The 23,850-nt window shown below is 38.5% G+C and overlaps 1 protein-coding gene across 4 annotated transcripts in view; it reads right to left on the bottom strand.

Annotated features, from left to right (window-relative positions):
* PPP1R21 (protein phosphatase 1 regulatory subunit 21) overlaps positions 1-23,850 on the bottom strand; it is a gene marked incomplete at both ends in the record, with an annotated part of 79,484 nt that overhangs the window by 55,140 nt on the left and 494 nt on the right. For 3 of the 4 annotated variants that reach the window (XM_080711791.1, XM_080711793.1, XM_080711794.1), the window contains 6 exons: positions 1,540-1,634; positions 3,026-3,084; positions 3,241-3,405; positions 5,295-5,393; positions 8,412-8,558; positions 10,467-10,535. In XM_080711791.1, the coding sequence (XP_080567917.1) occupies positions 1,540-1,634; positions 3,026-3,084; positions 3,241-3,405; positions 5,295-5,393; positions 8,412-8,558; positions 10,467-10,535 (634 nt within the window). Of the gene's footprint in view, positions 1-1,528; positions 1,635-3,025; positions 3,085-3,240; positions 3,406-5,294; positions 5,394-8,411; positions 8,559-10,466; positions 10,536-23,850 lie in introns of all 4 variants that reach the window. The other variant, XM_080711792.1, reaches the window with a different exon arrangement.

Genomic DNA, 23,850 nt, shown 5'->3' with positions numbered 1-23,850 from the left:
CCTTCCATCTTCTTGAAAATGCTATTATTTTATTCTTCTTTATAGCTGAATAGAATCCCATTGTGTGTATTTCCCATAATTTTGCAATCCATTCATCTGTTGATGGAGATCTAGGTTGGTTCCATATTTTGGCTATTACAAACTGTGCTGCTATGAACATGGGTATGCATATGTTACTGTAGTTCTGATTTCAACCCGTTTGGAAAGATACCCAGGAGTAGTATAGCTAGATCAAATGGTGGATCTATTCCCAGTTTTCTAAGGAATCTCCACACTGATCTCCATAGTGGCTGAACTACTCTGCACTCCCACCAACAGTGTAAAAGAGTTCCTCTTTCCCCACATCCTTGCCAGCAATTGTTTGATTTCTTTATGTTTGCCACTCTGATTGAGGTTAGATGGAATCTTAGCGTAGTTTTGATTTGCATCTCCCTAGCTAGTGCTTTTTACATTAATGTAGAAGCTAGGAACAGGCCCTGTTTTCAAAGGGAATCTATGTTTTTGATACAATAATGAGATATGCTTATTTTAGTATTGAATTAAACTGCTATTTTCCTGCAGTTTCTTCTCTTTCTTCCTTTTTTTTAGGTCTCTAGGAAAATTTGGAAGGAGTAAAAAATTAACATTAACCATGCAATTGTAAACAAAAGAAATGCCAAGCAATTAAATATTTTCTTTGCTTTCTTTGTTTTCAAGGTCTTAATTTTTGTCTAAAGGTTACAAACATATTACACATGTAAGGTATTGTCTAGGTTTCTGGTTTTTGAAGGTTTGATTTTGTTTTTGTTTTTAGTATTGAGGATGAAAATTAGGGCCTCACGCATGCTAGGAAGGTGCTCTACCACTTATCTACATCCCTGGCTCTTCCTAATTCTTTTTTTTTATTATTATTTTTTATTGGTGCATTATATTCATAGGCTCTTCCTAATTCTGAGACAGAGCCTGGCTAAATTGCCCATGCTGGCCTTGAACTTGCAATCTTTCTGCCTAAGCCTCCTAAGTATCCAGGATTATAGGCATGTGACACTGCATCCAGGTGTTCTTTAGTATTTTCAAAAAGCTATTTTGCTGCTGTTGATGCTTTTGGGTGTGTAAGTTACCAGACAATTCACAGGATAAGTAAGCCCTGTTTCCTAACAGTCACTGGGGATGGACCAAGAGGCAATACCAGACTAAAAAGATCTACCCCTCCCCACCAGAAATCACAACTGTCCCTGTACAAATATTCCACTACTTTATGTTCAGGTTAGTGTTTACCTTGGCATATGATAAGTATATGAAATTCAAAAATGTGGATTTGAGCTTCTTCTAAGAAGGCTAGAAGAAGAGTGGTTTAGAGTTTGGAGTGGTTACATGATCATTTTAAATCTATGAAATATGAGAACTAACCAAAGCTAATCAAAAGAACGAAAAGAAAGCAACCCTCTGTTTGGTCAATTAAATTTTCTGTCAAAGAGATTAGAAATTATTTTAACTGGCTGTTTACCACAAAGAGGTTTAAAATTTTGAAAATAATGGAAAGCTGTACATAATACCTACTTGTATCATTAAAAGGTACTTTTTCATTGATGATTGATAAGGAATCCGCTAATCTACCTGACAAATCTTCATGAAGATTCTTTAACTGTAATTGACTGAAAGAAAAAAATACAAAACCAGATTATCACCAATCAGACAGTGGATGGTAATTTGTTTGTTATCGCAACAGCTGGCTTCAGGCTTCAACTGCCTAACATCTGGGACATTCTCAGAAGGGAGCTATTACAAGGTGAAGATAAGAGGAACACCATGGCTGAATTCCAGAGCCCTTGAGACCTCTGGAGAATGATGTAAGAGTCTGGAGAGTTGTAGCAAAGTCCCAGAATCTTACATAACCTTAAGTTTACTCCCCCAAGTAATCTTAGAGCCATTTCAAAAGCATAAATTTTCTCTTTATGATATACAAGCATTTATTAAGTATTACTGTAAAGTTTCTTTTAAAGTATTATTTTTTTTCATGTTCAAAAGCTAGTAATTTCTGTTCTGATTCAATTAGAAGCATAGGTACACACATCTAAACCATGCATATAATTCTACCAACACAACTGAACTGAAACAGAATTAATTTGGTTGACCCTATTAAAGCCTACAATATTATGTTAGATACAAATAAGCATTAGAGTATAATAACACTTTAATTTTAAGGTTTAGATATCTTGAGCCAGACATGGTGGCACATGCTAATAATCCCAGCATTTGGGAGGTTGAGACAGGAGGACTGAGGTTCGCAAACAGCCTCAGCTACTTAGTGAGGCCCTTTGAAACTCAGTAAGACCCTGTTTCAAAATAAAGAATAAAAATAGGGCCGGGGGGTATACTTGGAGGTAGAATGTCCCTGGGCTCCATCCCCATTACCGCAAAAAAAAAAAAAAAAAAAATCAGATATCTTTAAATTAAATCATATAACCTCAAGTTTATTCAAAATGTACCATTAAAAGGACAACATGCCGGACGTGGTGGCGCACACTTGTAATCCCCGCGCTTGAGAGGCGGAGACAAGAGTATTGCACAGGTTCGAAGCCAGCCACACTGACTTAAGAGACCCTGTTTCCAAATAAAAAAGTATAAAAAAATAGGTCTGGGAGTGTAGCCTGGAGGTAGAAAGGTTTCCAGGAACCCCAGTACCACCACCAAAAAAAAAAAAAAAAAGAGGTCTGAACATTGATAATAAGTCAGCTTTCTTGCCTGAGACCATCAGAAGGTCCCTCTCTTTGGGGCAGTTTGAAACAGAAAGTATCCAATCCTCAAAAAGTAAAACAGAAAGTATCAGTCCTCAAAAAGGAGCCCTGGAACACCATCTGCCAAAGCCCAAAACACCTGTGGGCAGAGGAGAAACAGGTAAGATACTCTCTCAGGAATGCTGAGGCTCCAAAGAATAGACCAGGCCCTTCCTGTATCCTAATCTCAAATGTGATAGGATAAGACAGAAGAGCTGCTAAAACCAAAACTCAGGCTCCAAGTTCTTGGAATTCACATTTCCACATACCATTCTTCTGTTTGAAGTCGACATTCTTTGGCCTCCTTTTCTAGACTCTGAGATTTTACCTGAATTTTAGAAGGAAAAAAAAAAAGTCGACAGCTCAGGCTACAGATAGGAGAACACTCAGGCTGCAGAATCACCTAGACTGCTCTGTGAAGTGCAGACAATTTATAAAAGCCTTAACCAATTTTAAAAATACTCTCACAAACACCAGACCTTACTTCTAGCCTAGCTTTGTCATTCTGCAGCTTCTCAATGGTTTCCATGTACTTCCGTGTCAGGCCATCAACCACAGCTTGGTGCTGGGCTGCTTCTGTCTCCAAAGTGGTCAGCCGACTCCGCAGCTCTGCTTCCACATGCTTGTGCTGCTCATCGGCTTCGAAAAACTAGAAAGAAAAGACTGTTTTGTCTATTCGCAATATCCTAATATACATATGAGAAAAGCAAATTGAAGCAACTATTTGCTGAGTAGTTTCTACATGGCTCCACATGCTAAACCCAATAGGCACTCTCTCATTTAGTACTCAAGGTATATCAGAGGTGGTGTTTTTGTTAGCAAATCTTTACAACTGTGTTCACTGAAGCTTAAAAAGGGTCATGCAATTTGTAAAATGCCTCAAAGCTTAAGTACAGTAGAGAGGAGATCAAACATAGGAAAACCTACTCCAAAGCCTATACCTTCTTCCTCTGAGTCTCATAAAGTTCTATTTGAAGCAATTTGGGGCACAAATAGAATTCAATAAGCTCATTCTCTTAAAGAGAGTAGAATACAAATTAAGAGTTATGAATACTTAAGACACAAAATACAGTGAGGTCAAAAGTTCAATTTTTAAAGATTTTTAAAGACCAAAAATTATGGGCTGGGCGTGGTGGCGCACGCTTGTAATCCCCGCGCTTGGGAGGCGGAGACAGGAGGATCGCGCAGGTTCGAAGCCAGCCGCGCAGCCGCGCTGGCGTAAGAGACCCTGTTTCAAAAATATAAAATAGGTCTGGGAGTGTAGCCCGGAGGTAGAAGGGCTTCCAGGAACCCCAGTGCCACCAAAATAAATAAATAAATAAATAAATAAATACCAAAAATTAGTGCAAATTTTTTTTTACCATTTGACAAAAAAAAAAAAAATCAAGAGGTAGAGTTAGATATATTACCGTATAATTCTTACAATACATTCAATGGTTTGGGGCATAGCTATGGAAAAATGCTCAACATTCCATAAATATATGAGTATCTGCCATGAGTCAGGTTCTGTCCTAGAGCTAGACATACAAAACATACTTGGTCCACACCCTCAAAGACCTTTAGGGTAGGGTCTAACTAAACATCGATATATTAAAAAATAAAATAGGGGAGATGCAAATCAAAATTATGCTGAGATTTCATCTAACCCCAATCAGAGTGGCAAGCATAAAGAAATCAAATAAAAAATGCTGGCAAGGATGTGGGGAAAGACGAACTCTTTTACACTGCTGGTGGGAGTGCAAACTAGTTCAGCCACTATAGAGATCAGTGTGGAGATTCCTTAGAAAACTGGGAATGGATCCACCATGTGATCCAGCTATACCACTCCTGGGTATCTTTCCAAACGAGTTGAAATCAGAACTACAGTAACATATGCATACCCATGATCATAGCAGCACAATTCATAATAGCCAAAATATGGAACCAACCTAGGTCTCCATCCAAAGATGAATGGATTGCAAAATTATGGGAAATACACACAATGGAATTCTACTCAGCAATAAAGAAGAACAAAATCATGTCATTCACAAGAATAGGAAAAGACCTGGAGAATATTATGTTAAGTGAGATCAACCAAGCACATACAGAGAAGGGACATACGCTTTCTCTAATATGCCCAAACTAGAGAGTATTGGGGATACTAGAGGGACTCCAGATAATAGAGGGAAAACCTCAGCAAAGATAGAATGGAAGGGGAAAAGAAGGCTGAGGTTGATTAATGCAGGAGCTACATTTGAATATGTGTAAAAGTATGAATACAGCATGGTCAACCTGGACATTCATTGTTGGAGGGGAGGGGAAGTGGGGTGGGTGGAGAGGGCACCAAGCACAGTCTGAATGTATGCCATTTTCAATATGATCCACATAAAAATAAAATATAAAAATAAAATCAATAAAATAGGGGCTGACGGTATAGCGCAGAGAGATGGCCCCTGGGTTCCACCCCCAGTGCCACAAGAAAAGGAAGGGAGGGAGAAAGGGATAGAGAAAAGAAGACAACTAACCAAACACCCATATGGAAAAACAGATTTTTCTCACCTGTATATGCAATCGTTCATTCTCTTCTATCTTCTTTTGTAGATCTTCATCAAAGACACTCTTCTGCTCCTGACTCAACTGAGAAGATTCTCCACTTTTCTGATGGAAAGAATAAATTATGCCCACATAATTTTCATCCTTTAGAGAAACATGCTAAGGTACACAGATTCTTTACCACCTTCGTAGCTTGACTCCTCTATGTGTTCATTCATCCTCAAACAATCCTGCAAAATGTATATAGTCCATCATCTAACTTTTCCTATGTGACACAAATTGGAACTGCATATCCTGCAAAGGGCAGGAAAACTTAAGAAAGAGAGAGCCTGTGCTCATTAGTCTTTGCAGATGAATTCAGGGCTGGTTCTGTTGGAAAACAGAGCAGATGCAAAAAGACAGCAATAGAAGTATGCTAAAATACATCATTTCAGTTTCAAATTTTGGTTTGGGAAATGAAAGTTTTATCAATTCCATGAGTCTGCACTGTTAAACTTCTTTAGGAAATTATAATAAATTATATAACTGCATTTACAATGATAAGTTTATACAAGAGTTCACATAAATTTCTAAGTTTTTTTAAAAACACTACCATATAAAATAAAACAGTTATAAACACAAGAAAAACTCAAAGATTGTGAAAAATGCCCTTATTTTTTGCTTTTTAACTAATATTACCTTTTTCTACTGAGAATAACAGCACTATTCAAAAGATCTAATAATGAACATTTGTTTTCATGTAATACATAGAAGTGAGACTATTCAAGGGACAGTCTAACAATAAGACTGTGTTCAAACATCAGTTACCATCCTTCCCTGCCTTTATTCTTCATTACAATGAAGTTACCAATCCCATATGAATCAATGTTTAAAAGCCCTTTGAAAATGGAGCAGCTATATATAAACAACAATAATATTAAATATCCATCATGTTTTTAGATAAGAGATGCATAAGAAACACTGCTGAATGACATACTCGGAGTCCTCTAGTACTACCAAATTTGGAAAGCTTTAATTAAAACCAATCTACAAGTGTTATACTCATACCTCTGCCAGTCGTAGGAGGAGTTACCTGGTGCACATGTCTGAAGTCTAAATGGCTATTCTCCCACCTCACAGGGATCTTTTTTTGAGAATTTCCAGGGCATTTATATTCTGACAAGTTTCCCAAGTGACTAACACATATCTATTATGTCTTCTCTGTTCTCCCCTTTTACTTAAAACTAGGCACTCCACAGACTTCCACATAGGGAAATGCATAGGCAAATGTATCATGAGGCAATTATCATCCAGGGCATCACATGATCCCAATCTTCATAACCAGCCTGAAAGCTTCATCCCCACTTTGCTGATGGAGAAACTGAGGGTACAAGGTCAGCATCTTTGCCTCAGTCATGGATGTATAGAGATGACAGACAAAGAATTCAAACCTGGGCTTAACTCCAGAGCCTGTGCTCCTCCCTCTACAGTGCTCCTTTGGGGTCACTGTGTGCATTCTTCCCTTCTATCCAACCTATTTATTACTTCTTCAACCTACATATTGTGGAATATGGTTCTATACACATAAAAGGTGTAGAACTGCATTACTAACCCATCCATTTCCTTACACAAAAAGATCACCTTCATTTATGTATGTATGTATATATGTATGTATGTATTTTGGGGGTACTAGGAATTGAACCCAGAGGCATTCTACCTCTGAGCTATATCCCCAGCCTCTACTAAGTTGCTGAGGCTGTCCTAAAACCTGTGATCCTCTTCTCTGACTCCCAAGTACTAGGATTACAGGTGTGGCCACCATGTCAGATAAAGAGCACCTTCTTTTTCCTTTTTTTTTTTTTTATTTTTTGGTACTGGAGGTGGAACCCAGAGGCTTTCTACCTCCAGGCTATACTCCCAGACCTATTTTTATATTTTATATTTTTTATTTGGAAACAGGGTCTCACTAAGTTGCTGAGAGCCTCACTAAGTAGCTGAGGCTGGCTTCGAACTTGTGCGATCCTCCTGTCTCAGCCTCCCAAGCACTGGGATTACAGCATGCACCACCATGCCCGGCTCTAAAGAGCACCTTCTTAATCATAGAGTGTTCAGAAACACCAGAGCACCCATCTTAAAGCAGTGAGAATCTCACCTCACTATACAAAACCATACAGGAAAACATTTTTAAATTTGAACACAAAAATTCCAAATTGGCTTCATAGAATAAATACTAAGAAAACACATCTGCAGTAAACTTATAAAACCTAAGTTGAACTATTTGAGTGCTTCAATTGTTACTTTCCTATAAACAGTTATATTTTAACAATATCTCTCATTTTATTTACTCTACCTTGGGTTAATGGCAACTTGGTATAATTAAAAGTTAACAACAATTTTGACCAATAAATATGAAAGGGTCAGTTGACTTTTCAGAGTCACTATATCAACTATATATATGTTTGTTGCTAATAAATTATTTTAAGCTGGCCTTCACATGAAAATGCTCCCTATATTTAGTACATATTAATAGCAAATATGTGCTTTTTTTTACTCAATATTTAGATAAAATAATGGAATATTAGACAATTTGGAGGTGGGTTCTTTTGTTAAAAACCAGTGTCTCAAGCCAGGGATGGTGGCACACAACTTGTAATCCCAGCATTTGGGAGGCTGAAATAGAAAGATTGCAGTTCGAAGACAGCCTCAACTCCTACTTAATGAGACCCTTTGCAACTCAGTGAGACCCTGTTTCAAAATAAAGAATAAAAAGTAGGGCTGGGGGTGTAGGTTGGAGGTAAAATGCCCCTGAATTCCAAGCATAGTAGCACACACACAAAAACGGATCTCAAGCCAGGTATGGTAGCACACACCTATAATCCCAGAAACTTGGGAGGCTGAGAAAGGAGGATCACAGATTCAAAGCCAGCCTCAGCAACCTAAGCCAGACTCTCAGCAACCTAGCAATACCCTGTTTTCAAACAAAAAAGTAAAAACGGGTTGGGAGTGTAGCTCAGGGGAAGAATGTCCCCCAGGTCAATCCCTAATACCATAAACAAACAAACAAACAAACAAAGCAAATAAATAAATTCAGTGCCTGCTGTACCTCATGACAAGGCCACACTAACTTGCCTTTACTAAACTTACCTTGTTTTTCTTGCCTCGAGGCTCACTTAGAGATAGTTCATCTTGAAGCAGCTCTACCCTCTTGGCAAGCTGCAAATTTCGAAATGTCAGACTGTCCATTTCCTGTTGTAGTTTCCTCAGTGATTGATCCTTCATTTTCAGTTGTTCCTATATCAAAGTGAAAACAAACCTCCTCTTAAAATGTATCCACACTTCCCTAAATAAACCTCTTATATTACCCGAAAGAAAAAAAAGGCAAACTCAATAAAATCAAGTCTACTATAAGCTGGGCATGATAGCACATGTCTGTAATACCAGTACTTGGGAAGCTGAGACAGAACTGCAGGTTCAAGGTAAAATGTTCCTGGGTTCAATCCCCAGAACTACAAAAAAAAAAAAAAAAAAAAAAAAAGAACAAAAAAAAAAGCCTACTATAACAGAGAACATCTTAACATTCTCATCTAACAAACTGGCAAATTGTCCATCGTAGTTACAATAACCACTGTAATGAATAATAAGACAAAAAGTAATTTTTTTACACTGTTATAACAGTTACTACTAGTTGATTCATACTCCAATTCCATTAGCCAATCATTGATTTTGGAAGACTCCTATCGAATCTCTGTCTAAACTCCAGTTTCTGCAATGGGGATGATAACATTAACAGCCCCTAGTTATTGTGAACCCTTAATGAGTTAATGAATATAATGTACTTAGCAACATGTCTGGTATACAGCAGGTGCTCAATTGATGAACCTGCTGTCACCATCACCACTGCCACCAGTGTTGCCATTATCGCTACCACTGCACAGTCACAAACACAAGCAGCACTAGAACGGTGTCAAATACGAGAGCAGACCACAAGAAGCTAGGGAATACTCTACCCAGTAACAGGTTTTAAATATTATTAGGAGAAAGAATAATCATTTCACCAATAGTTTCAGTAAAATAATAACAAGAGTAACATACCCTGACCATAAAACATCTTCCTAATAATTGTGCCATGGGTACAGAGAGCTTTGGAAGTATGGGTGGGTTGCTGACTCATCCCGGCCTTGGCACTGTGGTGATGGCATGTAGATGGAAGCTCTCTCAGAGACAGACTTTTCCAGTGTTGACTGGCTCAGGACATATTTCTGGGTCTTAGCTACCTAATAGAGTACCTGGGTACAGAAAAAGACTGGAGTAAAAGGAATTCTAACTCCATCTGTCTAAAGAGGAGAGAGGATACAAGCAAAGGGAAAGAGTGAGATAGATAGTATATCTAACTGCAACTTGGCCAAGATGGCATTCATATCCTAGAATTAATTTATCTACCATTTAAACATATCCTTAAACGGGGTGTGGTTATACACACTTGTTAATCCCAGTACTTGGGAGGCTGAGACAGAATGATTATAGGTTTGCAGCCAACCTCAGCAACTTGTGAGGCCCTCTACAACTTAGTGAGAGCCTGTTTCAAAATAAAGAATAAAATAGGGCTGGGGGTATAGCTCAAAAGCAGAATGCCTAATCCCTAGTACAACAGAAGCAAACAAACAAACATGCTTAATAAAATGAGACAGAAACAATTTGCTTCATCTTCCAGCATCAGTTAACAAAGGTACTGATGGCAAAAATGTATCACTCTGTATTTAGATTAACAAAGTTTATTACTATTAAGTTCAACTGAAGGCAAGATTAATGGACTAAATGAATCACATATTCCAATCCATTAGGATTCTACCGTCTGCTGAGTGCTGAACACAAATGTGAACATGACAACAGTCCATCCATGTGCTTCCTGAGATGACCACAGACAAGAGGCCCCCTTAGTGCAGATGAATGTAGCTAAATAAAGGCCTTAAGGTATTTAAAGGCAAACAATACTCTCTGTAATTCTTAGCTAAGAAAATAAAATATATAATATTCATACCTAAACTAGCGGGAAAGTTAAACACAAAAAATTACCATCCCCACCCCTAGTGAATCAGTGTCAGAGTTGGGACTTTAACCCTGAAAACCAACTGAATTTCCTGTTTTGAGCTTCATCAAACACTAACTTAACCTTTCCAACACAAATATTTTGTTGTGTACCTTCAAAGCAGCAGAATTCGCTTGTTCATCCACAACACCTTTTTTTAGGACCTGATTCTGAGCCCGAAGCTGAAAAGAAAGTAATAATTATTTTTAACATAAAGCCATCATTTTACCAAGGAATTCTCTTATAATTATAGAATCAACACACTGAATAACTAAAATCTTCTCATATACATATATAAAGAAAAATATATATTTGCCCCAAAGAATGTAGTAGATATCATAATTTGCCACTTTCTTTCTTCCTTCCTTCCTTCCTTCCTTCCTTCCTTTCTTTCTTTCTTTCTTTCTTTCTTTCTTTCTTTCTTTCTTTCTTTCTTTCTTTCTTTCTTTCTTTCTTTCTTTCTTTCTTTGTGTGTACTGAAGGTGAAACCCAGGGGCTTTTCTACCTCCGGGCTATACTCCCAGACCTATTTTATACTTTATTTGGAAACACGGTCTCACTAAAGTTGCTGAAAGCCTCACTAAGTATCTGAGGCTGGCTTCAAACCTGTGCGGATCCTCCTGTCTCAGCCTCTCAAGCGCTGGGATTACAAGCATGCGCCACCACACTCAGCTATAATTTGCCATTTTTTAAGTAAGGATACACAGGCTGAGCTCCTCAATGCACAAAATAAATCAATGGCAAAATTAGCATTAAAGCCCATGTCTCCTGACTTTTGTGTACCATTTTGCATACAAAACCAAGTCATGTTCCTAAATTAAGAATAATATATTTGGGTGTGATGGCACATGCTTGTAATCTCAGTACTTGGGAGGCTGAGACAGGAGGACTTCAAATTTGTGGCCAGCCTCAGCAACTTGGGCCCTCTGCAACATAGTAAGAGACCCTCTTTCAAAATAAAAGAATAAAGTAGGGCTAGAGGTGTAGCTCAGAGGTAGAATGCCCCTGGATTCCATCTCAAGTACCACACACACACACAAAAATAAATAAATAAATAAATAAATAAATAAATAAATAAATGGGTTCTAAATATGTCATTTCCCCAGAAATCCTGGCATACTTTTCACTAATAAAATACATACAGTTGGACAAATTGTGGAATAAGAATTATACAGAAAATCAAAATGTGGGGCATCAACATACCCAGCAGGATACTGTGTCTAATATTAGACATGAAAGTATCACCAATTGCTCAGGAATGGTAGACTGTGGCTAGGCATCAGCTGAGGCCGTATACAAATCAACTAGGGAGCAGGCTCACTTTAAAAATAATCATAATATTCACTTACATTTTAATGCTCATTACAGACCAGGCCCTATCCCAAGGGGCCTCCTCATACTACCTCATCTAATCCTCACTATCTTACGGAGGTATTCTAATTACCTCCATTTTAGAATGAAGAAACTAGGGCACAGAGAAGCAAGGTGGCAAAGCTGAGACTCCGACTCTAGCAGTTATAATGCCAACTAGACACTCTTGGCTACTAATTTACAAAGCTATGATGAGGAAGAAAAGCAGCAGGCTGGTGAGGTCGGGGAAGCCTTGGAAGAAGAACTTCATTTTTTTCCATAGTTAATTATTAAAAATAGAAAACTTTAACTTGTGCTTTTCTTGGTGCACTGAAATGATACATCAAAATGAGACCCAAAGTGATACATTCATACACACACAAAGCACTTGGTGCGTTTCTGTCCGCATCCCACCCCACTCCCCCTTTCTCCCTCCCATACGGGTTACTGAGATTGGTAGAGATGCCTCATATATGGACACAGCATTATTTGAAATGTTTCCTTCCTTAATCCTTCCTTTGCCCCCTCTCCCCCATTCCCCTGCCACTATTCTACTGGTTTCACTTCTGCATTTATCTGAAGCCCTTTGTTTCCTATTTTTCCTCTAGCTTCCACTCATGAGAGGAAAGCCCTTGACTTTGAGACTGGCTGATCCACTCAGCATAATATTCTCTAGTTCCATCCATTTTCCTGCCAATGACATAACTGTTTTTTTATGGCTGAGTAAAATTCCCTTGTGTATAGGATATCTAGGTTGGTTCCATGATTTTCCCAGGTATAACTTTATTTTCAATAAAGTATGAAAATAAAATTTATACCATTTGATGCATTTTTACTTATTCATACATCTATATAACCACCATGAGTGAGTTTTAGATGATAAAATCTGCATCTATAGTTAGATGAATGTATTCTCAGCAAAAAGAACACAGCACAATTTAATTATAAATATGTAAGTCCAATGACGTTGAAGTGAAAGGTTTCCAGACTAACATTCTAAGGGCTCAGTACAGAAACCATGAATATCCAGGATCTTCTATGAGAAGTTGAAGGAATAGAACAATTTCATCTATGGGCTTAAAAAAAATTATTTCTTATTCTGTATAACTTGGATCTGTCTTCTGAGAACAGAACAGAAATGACTCTTCTGTACCAAAAGAGCAGGAATATTTGAATGTTAAACCTAAAACTGAATATTTAAAACTCAAAATTTAAAACCCTAAAACAAAAAATAAAAAGATGAGCATCTTCTATTTTTATAAAATTAAAGCTCACAGTTCAGTGCTCCAATAGAAAGCAGACCCTAATCTTTGCTGTGCCACACTTACTAGACATTATAAACTTGGGAAATTCACTTAGTCTTCAAGCTTCAACTACATGGTCTACAAAATGGATAAATACATCTACCCTATCTTCCTTCTTCTAAGGCAGCTGTGAGAACCAGATAAGAAACCTATGTCAAAGCACTTTCTGTCTAAACTATAAAGTGGTCCACAAATAAAACAGAGTTCTTAGAATGGACTCAAAGGGACAAGAGGTAGGTATATTTATTATAGTTTTCCTGGTGTAAGGCATTGTACTAAATGATAGGGAAGAAAGAAGTAAAACAATTGTCCTTATTTTCAAAAAATTCATAATTAAAAGGGGATGATAAGCTGGGCAGGGTGGTGCACACTTGTAATCCCAGTACTTGGGAGGCTGAGACTGGAGGATCTCAGTTCAAAGGTAGCCTCAGAAACTTAGCGAGACCCTCCACAACTTACTGAGACCCTGTATCCAATAAGAAATCAAATTAGGCTGGGGGGTATAACTTGGAGGTAGAATGCCTCTGAGTTTAAAACCCAGTACAATAAAAAGGGCGGTGGGGGGGGGGGTAAAATGGTAAAAAGTAATCTGCAAAACTAATATTTCCTGATCTAAAAAAGAAAAGAATATACACATTAACCCATTATGTCCCAAGTTTTCAGTTCTGAGACTATTTCAACAAAATTGCCACAGATACATTAAAATAGATTGGAGCCGGGCATGGTGGCACACGACTCTAATCCCAGCATTTGGGAGGCTGAGACCTGGAGGATCACAGTTCACGGACAGCCTCAGCTACTTAGTGAGGCCCTCTGCAACTTAGTGAGACCCTGTTTCAAAATAAAATAATAAAAAATGGGGCAGGGGGGTGTAGCTCGGAGGTCAAATGCCCCTGGGTTCCATCCCCAGACCCACAAAAACAAACAAACAAACAAACAAAAAAAAATAGATTGGAAATCACAATCTAGAGCTTATATACCCTTTATTATCATTAAGAATGAAAATACATATTATCCTTTAAGTAGGACACTGGGACAATATGGTATATTTAACATGCATAAATGGTCCTATAAATAGGACAATGGGCAAATATATACTAGGAAAAAAGGGTTAACTTCTACAAAGAGGAGCTAGTAAACTAAGGTCTGTGGACCAAATTGGTCTGCTTATTTTCATTTTTTGGGGGGTATGGTTTTACTGGTGCATTATAGTCTCACATCATAATGTAAACCATGTTGACAATAACATAAATGTGCACGCTCTTGGTGCCCCCTTCATTTCCCTGCCTCCCAATACAGACATTAGTATATATTCACATGTATACACATAGTCTACAGTAATATTTCTTTTAATAAACCTTCTTCCACTCCTACCCTTATATCTTCTCCCTGTTTTCCCTGATCATCTGGAGTCTCTCTTGTATGCCAATTATTCTCTAGCCTGCACATATTAAAGAAAACATATGGCCCTTTGCTCTCTGATTGGCTAATCTCACTTAACATGAGTAATCTTATTTTTCTTTATTGCTAAGTAGAATTCCATTGCATTTCCCATAATTTTGTAATCCATTCATCTGTTGATGGACACCTAGGTTGATCCCACAGTTTGGCTATTGTGAATTGTGCTACTATGAACATGGGTATGCATATATCACATTGTTCTCTGGTTTCAACCCCTTTGGAAAGATACCCAGGAGTGGTTTAGCCAGATCATATGGTGGGTCCATTCTCAGTTTTCTAAGGACTCTCCATACTGATCTCCATAGTAACTGGACTAGTTTGCACTCCCACCAACAGTGTAGAAGAGTTTCTATTTCCCCACAGCCTCACCGACATTTATTATTATTTTATTTCTTTATGATTACCATTCTGATTGGAGTTAGATGGAATCTCAATGTAGTTTTGATTTACAGCTCCCTGATTGCTAATGATGCTGAACATTTTTTCATGTATCTATTGGCCATTTATTTGTATCTCCTCTTGTGTGAAATATCTATTCAATTTGGTTGCCCATTTCTTGATTGGGTTATTTGTTTTTCTACTGTAAAGTCGTTTAAGTTCTTTGTATATTCTAGATATTAGACTTCTGTCAGAGGGATAGCTGATAAAGATCTCCCATTCTGTAGGCTTTCTCTTTAGAATCTGGATGATTTCCTGCGATGAGCAAAAACTTTTTAGTTTGGTGCCATCCCACTTATTCTTATTTTATTTTCCTGAGCTTTGGAGGTCTTGTTGAGGAAGTTTCTACCTATGCCTATATGTTGGAGTCTTGAATCTATGCCCTCCTCTAACAGCTTCATAAACTCTGGTCTAATTTCCAGGTCTTTGATCCATCTCAAGTTGATTTCTGTGCAGGGTAAGAGGTAAAGATTTAGTTCCAATTTTCTACAAGTGGACAGCCAGTTTTTCCAGCACCATTTATTGAAAAGGCTGTTTTTTCTCCAGCATATATATTTAAACCCTTTTTGAAGATCAGTTGACTCTAAGTGGATAAGTTAGTTTCTGTATCTTCTGTTCTATTGGTCTGGGTGCTTGTTTTTATACCAATATACCATGCTGTTTTAATTATTATAGCTCTGTAGTATAATTTGAAGTCAGAAATTGTGATGCCTCCTGCATGGTTCTTGTTACTGAGAATTGTTCTGGCTATTCTGGGTCTTTTATTTCTCCATATGAAATTTATAACTGATTTTTCTAGGTATAAGAAGAATGACATTGGTATTTAGATAGGGACTGCATTGACTCTGTAGATCACTTTTGGTAGAATGGCCTGCTACCTATTTAAAGTTTTACCGGAACACAGCCATACTTATTCATTTACATACTGTTTATAACAGAAGAGATGAATAGTTGCACTAGAACCCAGGTATCCCCAAGCCTAAAAAACTTGTTTGGCTCTTTACAGAAAGAATTTTGAGATCAAAAAGTAGTTGGGCATGGTGTAATCCTAGTATTTGGGAGGCTGAGAAAGAAGGACTGCAGGTTCGAGACCAACCTCAGCAACTTATCATAATCCTCAGCAACTTAGTGAGATCCTATATCAAAATTAAAAAAAAAAAAAGGGCTGGGAGGTAGAATGTCCCTAAGTTCAATCCCCAGTACCCTCCAAAACAAATTCTAAAAAGGGAGAAATACCAGTTCAATAATGATTTCCTTCATGTAGTAACCTACTTATAAGAAATATCAATATAGTCATGGATAATGTGTTACCTAGATAGTAGAATGAATACTTTCAAATCCATATAGCCAAAAGATAGCAATACCACTTCAGTCTTTAGGATTCATATCTCTGTCCTAACTTTGATATTTTGCCTGTCTTCTTTGTATGTTATTTGGAAGCTCCTAGTGACTGGACTGCATTAAGAACTTAGAATGAAGCTTGAAGTGATCATTTTATGTAGGATCAGAACAATAAAAATTTAAAATATAAAATAACCTTGCCTTTCATTTGAAATATAAAATAACCTTACATTTCATTCATAAGGCATAGTAAAGGCTACTTAAAGCAAACTAAAGAGCCCACTTTGTTAAAAAGCAAAAAGGAATTTTCAAGTAACCTTTAACATTTAATCTAACTGGTGATAACAAAAAATAATTTGGATTTTCCTTTAAAAAATATTATTTGCTAAGCTGGCAACTCAAACACGGTTTCAATGAAACTGCTTAACAGAAACTGCTGATCTTTTAGAAATATTTCTCTAGCATGCCTGTCTATTATTTAGTAGGTAGAAAAGGATGCTGGCAATAGGCGTGGCACACTCTATTGCCACCTTAGCTACACTGTGTGGCCCTGGATGCCTTCCTGCACGTCAGCATCACGACTTCCCACAGCACTCCTGAATGAGCAGCCTGTCAGATGCTGATATTGGCGTGAATGGATGGGTCTTTCAGAATGCATCTTCCCCCTCTCCAGCATTCATTACAGAGGAGGCAGATACACAGTGCTTCTGTTTTAGATACAGACACAAGGTCACCAGATGGGCACTGATGCCTCCAGGAGACAAGCACGGAGACTTTTGTGCACAGTGACTTAATCAAGAAACAACTGCCCTGAAGTCTCCATTAGACAGAAAAACACTTGAGAAAATGATACCAGCTATTTTTAAGAAAACACAGTCTACTTACAGCAGCTCTGCACCATGCACATTTGGGCCATTTAATGGAGGACAGCACCTCTGAATCTCAACTCCAAAGCCCTCTTAATTCTTTTAAATGTCATTTTTTGTTGTCTAATCTTTTGATTAGCATTACCTATACTTTGAAAGCACAGTCCTGCTTCACGCTGGCTAACTAAACCCTGTCTGTCCTTGCAGGAGCCACTTCTCACCTCTGACCCTACTTCCTCTATAATTTCTCCTAAACGCTACCTGGTGAACTTGCTCCCCATTTTCCTTGGCACATATTAGTAATAAGACATTTCTTATTAAATTATTCAGTTTTAATTTTACTTTTTAAAGTTGTAAACTTTATACTTAGTGATTTATATATGATTTCTGTACCCATCTTCCATCTGTCAATTTAAACTGCTCATGATACAGATTGCAGTATAATTCTTATATTTCATGCTTAAAATGAAAGATCAATACTGAAAATAGAGAAAGCACTCCAGTTGTTACTTGATCACATTCAATATTCTATATTAAAAAAAACAAATGTACTACATTATATAACTATGAGAGAATGTCATTCCTTTAACAATTCTTTTCCAGCTGGGCGTGGTGGTGCGTGTAAACCCAGCTTGGGAGATGGAGACAGAAGGATCATGCAGGTTTCGGGCTTATTTTTATTGTTTCCAAATAAAAAGTATATTTTTAAAAAAAATGGGTCTGGGAGTGTAGCCTGGACGTAGAAGGGCTTCCAGGAACCCCAGTACCAAAAAAAAAAAAAAAAATTCTTTTCTAAGACCCTTCTCCAAATGATTTGAATTGTTTGATACTAGTAGACACCAATAATCCTCAAAGCCCTGTGCTAGCACACAAACCTGCTCTCTTTAACTTTGGCTCTGAAAGAGCCCAGCCTCAGTCAGGCCTTTCAAGGCACACAGAGAGTGGTAGTAAGCCAACTATGATCTCTCTCATGCCACTTAAACAATCTCTGATAATTGGCCCAAGATTAGAAATTTGACTTTAAATCATAAACTGTGGAAGATTTTGTGGGAAAAAAGAGATGAATCACCCACATCATTTTCTCATTTAAACCTCAATCATCTTCATTAGAGCCATTCTTACGTGGCCATTACCATGCAATTGACATTTTGACATTTATACATGCTTTACAACCCCATAAAACAAACCTTTAAACATTCAGCTTTTTTTCATTACAAAGTTATGTGTACAGAGACAATGCTCAGCCTCGTCAACACCCTTATTCAAAGCTTCAGAATCCACTGGGTGTAGTAGCACATATTTGGATTCAGCAAGTCAAGGAGGCTGAGGCAGGAGGAGCACAGGTTTGAGGCCAGCCAGGGCAACTCAGTGAGACTTTGTCTCAAAACAAAAATAATAAGGGCTAAGGATGTAGATCAGTGGCAAAGATTGCCTACCATGTGGCAAGGCCCTGGATTTGAACCCCAATACTGAAAAAAAAAAAAAGTTTCAGAATACTAAAGTTGTCCAGAAATCAGTTATATTAATTGGCCTGAATGATCACTAAAACTTCCAGTTTTAACATTTTAAGTATACTAAAGGGTTTGGAACAGCACCTGGTCTTTCTCTTTACCTATTTATTTGTTACTATACCAGGAAGGGGATAAAGCAAAGCATATGCAGCCACATATGATATACTAGTGGCTGGAGTTATTTTGTCACTGCTGCAAGAAACACCTCCTCTCAGACCAGGCTTCATATGGAACCCTTTCTCTTGCTCCTATTCTCTTGTGGGGAAACTTGCCATGACAAATCTCCATCCCTAAATCTCGCAGTCTGGTTGCCTCCCATCAGTGAACTAACGAGGAAAAGTAGGCCACCCACTGTCTTTCTAGAGTAAAGTCTGGTTGGTGGGTGGTTGTACCAGCACCACTTGGAAACGGAAGCTGAGGCCCTGCCCTGGACTGACTAACTGACTAAACCAGAATCCACAGTTTAACAAGATCTTCAGGTGAGTAACACAGATATTTATATTTGTGATTATATATATATATATATATATATATATATATATATATATATGAATGAGCTGGGGTCTAAACTAGCACTGTCCAACAGGGCAGCCAATAGCCACATGTGCCTATTTAAATTATTTATTTGTGTGTGTGTGTGTGTGTGTGTGTGTGGTACTGGGATTGAAACCAGGGGCATTCTACCTCCGAGCTATTCTTCATTTTGAAACTAATGGGTCTCCCTAAGTTGCAGAGGTTCTTACTAAGTAGCTGAGACTGGCCAAGAACCTGTGATACTGCTGTCTCAGCCTCCCAGGTACTAGGATTACAGGTGTGTGCAACCATGCCCGGATAAAGTAAAATTATTTAAAACTGAATAATTCAGTTCTTTGCCATACTAGCTTCATTTTGAGTGCTCAATCACCACACGTGGCAAAGTTACCCTGTTGGATAGCAAAACACGTTTTCATTGTCTTGGAGAATACCATCTGATAGCATTGAACTCAAAGTTGTTTTCCAATCTAACCTTAGTAGTGAACTATACACATCAAGGTTATAAAAAGCGGATACTCGATTTTTAGTCCCTCTAGCTCCTCAGTCTATTTCTCTTAGAGCAAGGGGTGACTAGTCAGGTCCCACCAAGCCCCACTATATGAAAACAAAACACACTGAATCAAAATTGACCATTTTCCAATTTGAACAGCTCTGTGCTAAGAGAGTCTAAAAGTCCCCAGTGATCTCCATTACAACTACAAGAAGCATCGACTGCAAAGTAAACAGAGGATTCATGAATGTTTGGTTCTCCCAATGGTTTTTACCACCTCAAAAAGAACTGTAAAAGAATCATCTTCATGTGAGCAAAAGCTACTTTACTGATACCATTTCTTCAACAATGATCCTCTAAGTTTAGCATGTGCTAAGTTTAGATGTTAAGGGCTCCCCAAAGGTTCATATATAAAGGCATGGTCCCTAAGTCACAGGAAATGTGCTCCTGAAGGGGCTGTGGGGCCCTAGTGTCTGTCTTTCTCCTGGTTCTGCTCATGGTTCGAGATATAATCAAGGGCTTGCTCTCAACACGCTCCTGTTGTTACCATCACCATGTCTCACAGCAGTCCAAGGTTAGCCCTCACCGAGCCCTACTGCACGGTTCAGACTCAGAACCTCCAAATTGTGGCTAAATAGCCTTTTCCCGTTGTAAATTAGGTGCCTCAGGAATTTCACAGTAGTACCACAAGTTTATTAATAAAGCATGTATCAAAAACACAGAGGTATGTTACCCAACAGACTGCTGGGTCCTACTGCTAGTTTGAGATTCAATACGTCCAGGGTAGACTCTGGAGTCTGCATTGCTAACCCATTCCTAGATGATGGGGTCCAGGGCCCATACTTTGAAAATTGCTGTCCTAGTGTAACACAAACATTGGGAAGATCTTAAAACTTGTTTACACACATACTATGGTGCCAGGCAAGAGTATGTCTGCAAATAAAGTAAGCAGGCTGAAATCAAATGAGCCAGACTCAGTACTATTAACCTCTCCTCTTTTTTATTTTATTTTTTTCTTTTGGTACAGGGGATTGAGCCCAGGGTTATTCTACCTCTGAAATATACCCTCAGCACTTCTTTTTTTTTATTTTCAAATCGGGTCTTGCCAAGATGCTAAGACTGTCCTCAAACCTGCAATCCTCCTGTCTCAGCCTCCCAAGTACTGGGATTACAGGCGTGTGCCACCACACCTACGTTTGCCTCTCTTCCTCATAAGATATACCAGAGTATCAGAAGCAGAGTACAGGTTGTAGGAGAAAAAAGCAAGTAAGAAATGGTCTTTCAGCCAGGTGTGGTGGTGCACACTTGTAATCTCAGATAGGAGGATCCGGGTTCACGGACAACCTCAGCTACTTAGTGAGGCCCTTTGCAACTCAGTGAGACCCTTGTTTCAAAATAAAGTATATTCTTTTTAAAATAAATAATATTCATTCTTAATCTATAATGTAATAACTGAGGCCTTGATGAGCTTTTTCACATCTCAAAGAAAAGCTTGCATTTTTACTTATTGACTTTAAAAAAAACTCAGAAAAACAGCCTCTACATACCTTCTCCCTCTCCCAAATGCTATTGCACTTGAATTCTGAAAAGCCTTTAATTACCTCCTAACTGTCCAAACCACTGGAGTTGGGATGGGACACTGAGGATTGACTCTAGGGACATTCTATCTCTAAGGTATACTCCCAGCCCTTTTGGTTTTTTATTTTGAAACAGGACTTTAATATGTTGCTGAGGGCCCCTCTAAATTGCTGAGGCTGTTCTTGAACATGTGATCCTCCTGTCTTAGCCTCCTAAGTACTGGGATTACAGTATGGCATACTGCATATGCCATTGCCTGGCTTGGAGTCTTAATCTATCCTTCTTTCTTTCTCTCTCTCATGGTACTTGTGCTTGGCTGGAGTCTTAATCACCTTCCTACCTGCCTTCCTTTCTTTCATGGTACTTGGGATTGAACCTGGCAGGATTCTACCTCTGAGCTACATCCTCAGCCCTAACTTTTTTTTTTTTAACTTTTTGTTGAGGTACTGGGGACTAAACCCAGGGGCATAGTTCTACCGCCTGGCTTTTTTTTTTTTTTTTTTTTTACATTTTGGAAATGGTCTTATTAAATTTCTAAAGACCTTGCTAAATTGCTAAGATTTGCTAAGGCTGGCCACAAATATGCAATCATCCCATCTCAGCAGAGCACAAGGATTATAGTCATGTTCCACCATTACCAGCTTAGAGTTTTAATCTCCATTTTTACTGACCTTTCTATGGAACTTTGTTCTAGCAATCTAACTGTCCCACAATTCTGCTTTGGCCTCTATAGTTCAGCTTTTATCTAGCTATATTCTCAGCTTCTTTTCCAGGAGCTCCTTAAATTGTAGTAGGTTTTTTGTTTTTGTTGTTGTTTTTGTGGTACTGGGGTTCCTGGAAACCCTTCTACCTCCGGGCTACACTCCCAGACCTATTTTGTACTTTTTTTTAAATTTGGAAACAGGGTCTCTTATGCCAGCACAGCTGGCTTCGAACCTGCATGATTCTCCTGTCTCCGCCTCCCAAGCACAGGGATTACAAGCATGCACTACCACGCCCAGCTGGTTTTATGTTTTGTTGTTTTTAACTTCTCAAGAGGAAAGACTATGATCACAGTTCTTAATGAAGGAACGATCCTTTCCTGGAGTACATGCTGAGATCTGCACTTAAGTTAAATGAGAACATTCTGCAAATATCCTTTGTTTAGGGATCATGTGTGTTGCTCTCCTGATATGTAGGCTTCTTTCCATAGATTAAGAGCAACCTTTTTCCTTAGTAGCCTAAATAGGGTATAGAAACAATGTGACTAAATTTCATGATCAGCCCACAATTTCTGTACTAGAAAGGGTAATAAAAAAGGCAGACTACTCCTTGTACAGGCACAGGACTAAAAAAAGACAAAACCTTACCTAGAAATTGCATAGCACAAAGCCCGGCACAGTAACACACACTTGTAATCCTAACATTCCTAGCATTTTGAAGGCTGAGACAGGAGGCCTGCAGGTTCAAAGCTAGCCTCAGCAATTTAGTAAGGCCTTCAGCAACTTAGTGAGACACTGTTTCAGAGAGAGAGAGAGAGAGAGAGAGAGAGAGAGAGAGAAGCTCAAAAGTAGAATGCCCCTAGGTTCAACCCCCAGTACAAAAAAGGGAAGGGGATTAGAAATTGTACTAGAATATGGAATCTTTGGACCAGTAAGTACATCTTATGAAATTCCTATAACATTGCAATTTTTTAAAAAATGAGCAAGGCACATGCCTATAATCAATCCCAGTTCTTGGGAGACTGAGACCCTGTTTTGAAACAGAGTCTCATTAAGTTGCAGAGGGCCTCACTAAGTTGCTGAGGATGGTCTCAAATCTGCAATCTTCCTGCCTCAGACTCCTGAGTACTGGGATTACAAGCATGTACCACAGGCTCAGCTACATGAAAATGTTCAACCAACGATAGGAGAGGCAAATTTGAGGATTGCCGTACTGTATCCATCCCCTTCACACATAGATATGTTCCAAACTTCTGGAACAAGGAATGGCAGGGAATTCCTCCTCCAAAGGATGAAAATTTGCCATCATGGACATTGTATCACAGGCTCCTAAGACGACTTCAAATGGAAATGCAACAAAGTTTTGCCAATGGTAGCACCGTGGGAATAAAAGTGTAGTTCTTCAAAAGGCTCCAATCGGTTGATATAAGACTTAGGTGTGTTTGTTTAGACACAGGTTTTATTTTTCAAAAAATATTTTGTGTCAGCTTGTAGAATATTCGTGGAATAAAATCATAATAAAATTGTTCAATTTTTCCAACTTGCAATAAAAAGTATTCCCACTACCTAATGACTGTTGAATCGATTTCCAATAACTTCATTAGAATATTCTTAAGGCAGAAACTCTACCCAGAAACTGCACCACCCTTGCCCAAGGGAAGAGTCCACCACTTAAGACTACTGCTGCAACCACGACAAAGGGGCAGGTCCCTATTTTGCTTTATTCAACCGTAGGGAGCACCTGCTGGGTGCTTTGCCCCATTATAGGTGAAGGAGGGATGAGAGAAAAAGGACACTGCCCCGGAACTCAAGCTATCAAAATCACTCCAGAAATCTTGCCGAAGCACTGAATACATTCGTAAATATCCACCCTTAGTGAGGCGTTTATACAATGACACCACTTACCCTCCCAAATTGATTCGG

The sequence above is a fragment of the Muscardinus avellanarius genome (genome assembly GCF_963383645.1).
Source record: "Muscardinus avellanarius genome assembly, chromosome: 15".
Classification (NCBI taxonomy): domain Eukaryota; kingdom Metazoa; phylum Chordata; class Mammalia; order Rodentia; family Gliridae; genus Muscardinus; species Muscardinus avellanarius.
Note: the sequence above shows the minus strand (reverse complement) of the source record. Positions and strands in the feature narration are given on the sequence as shown.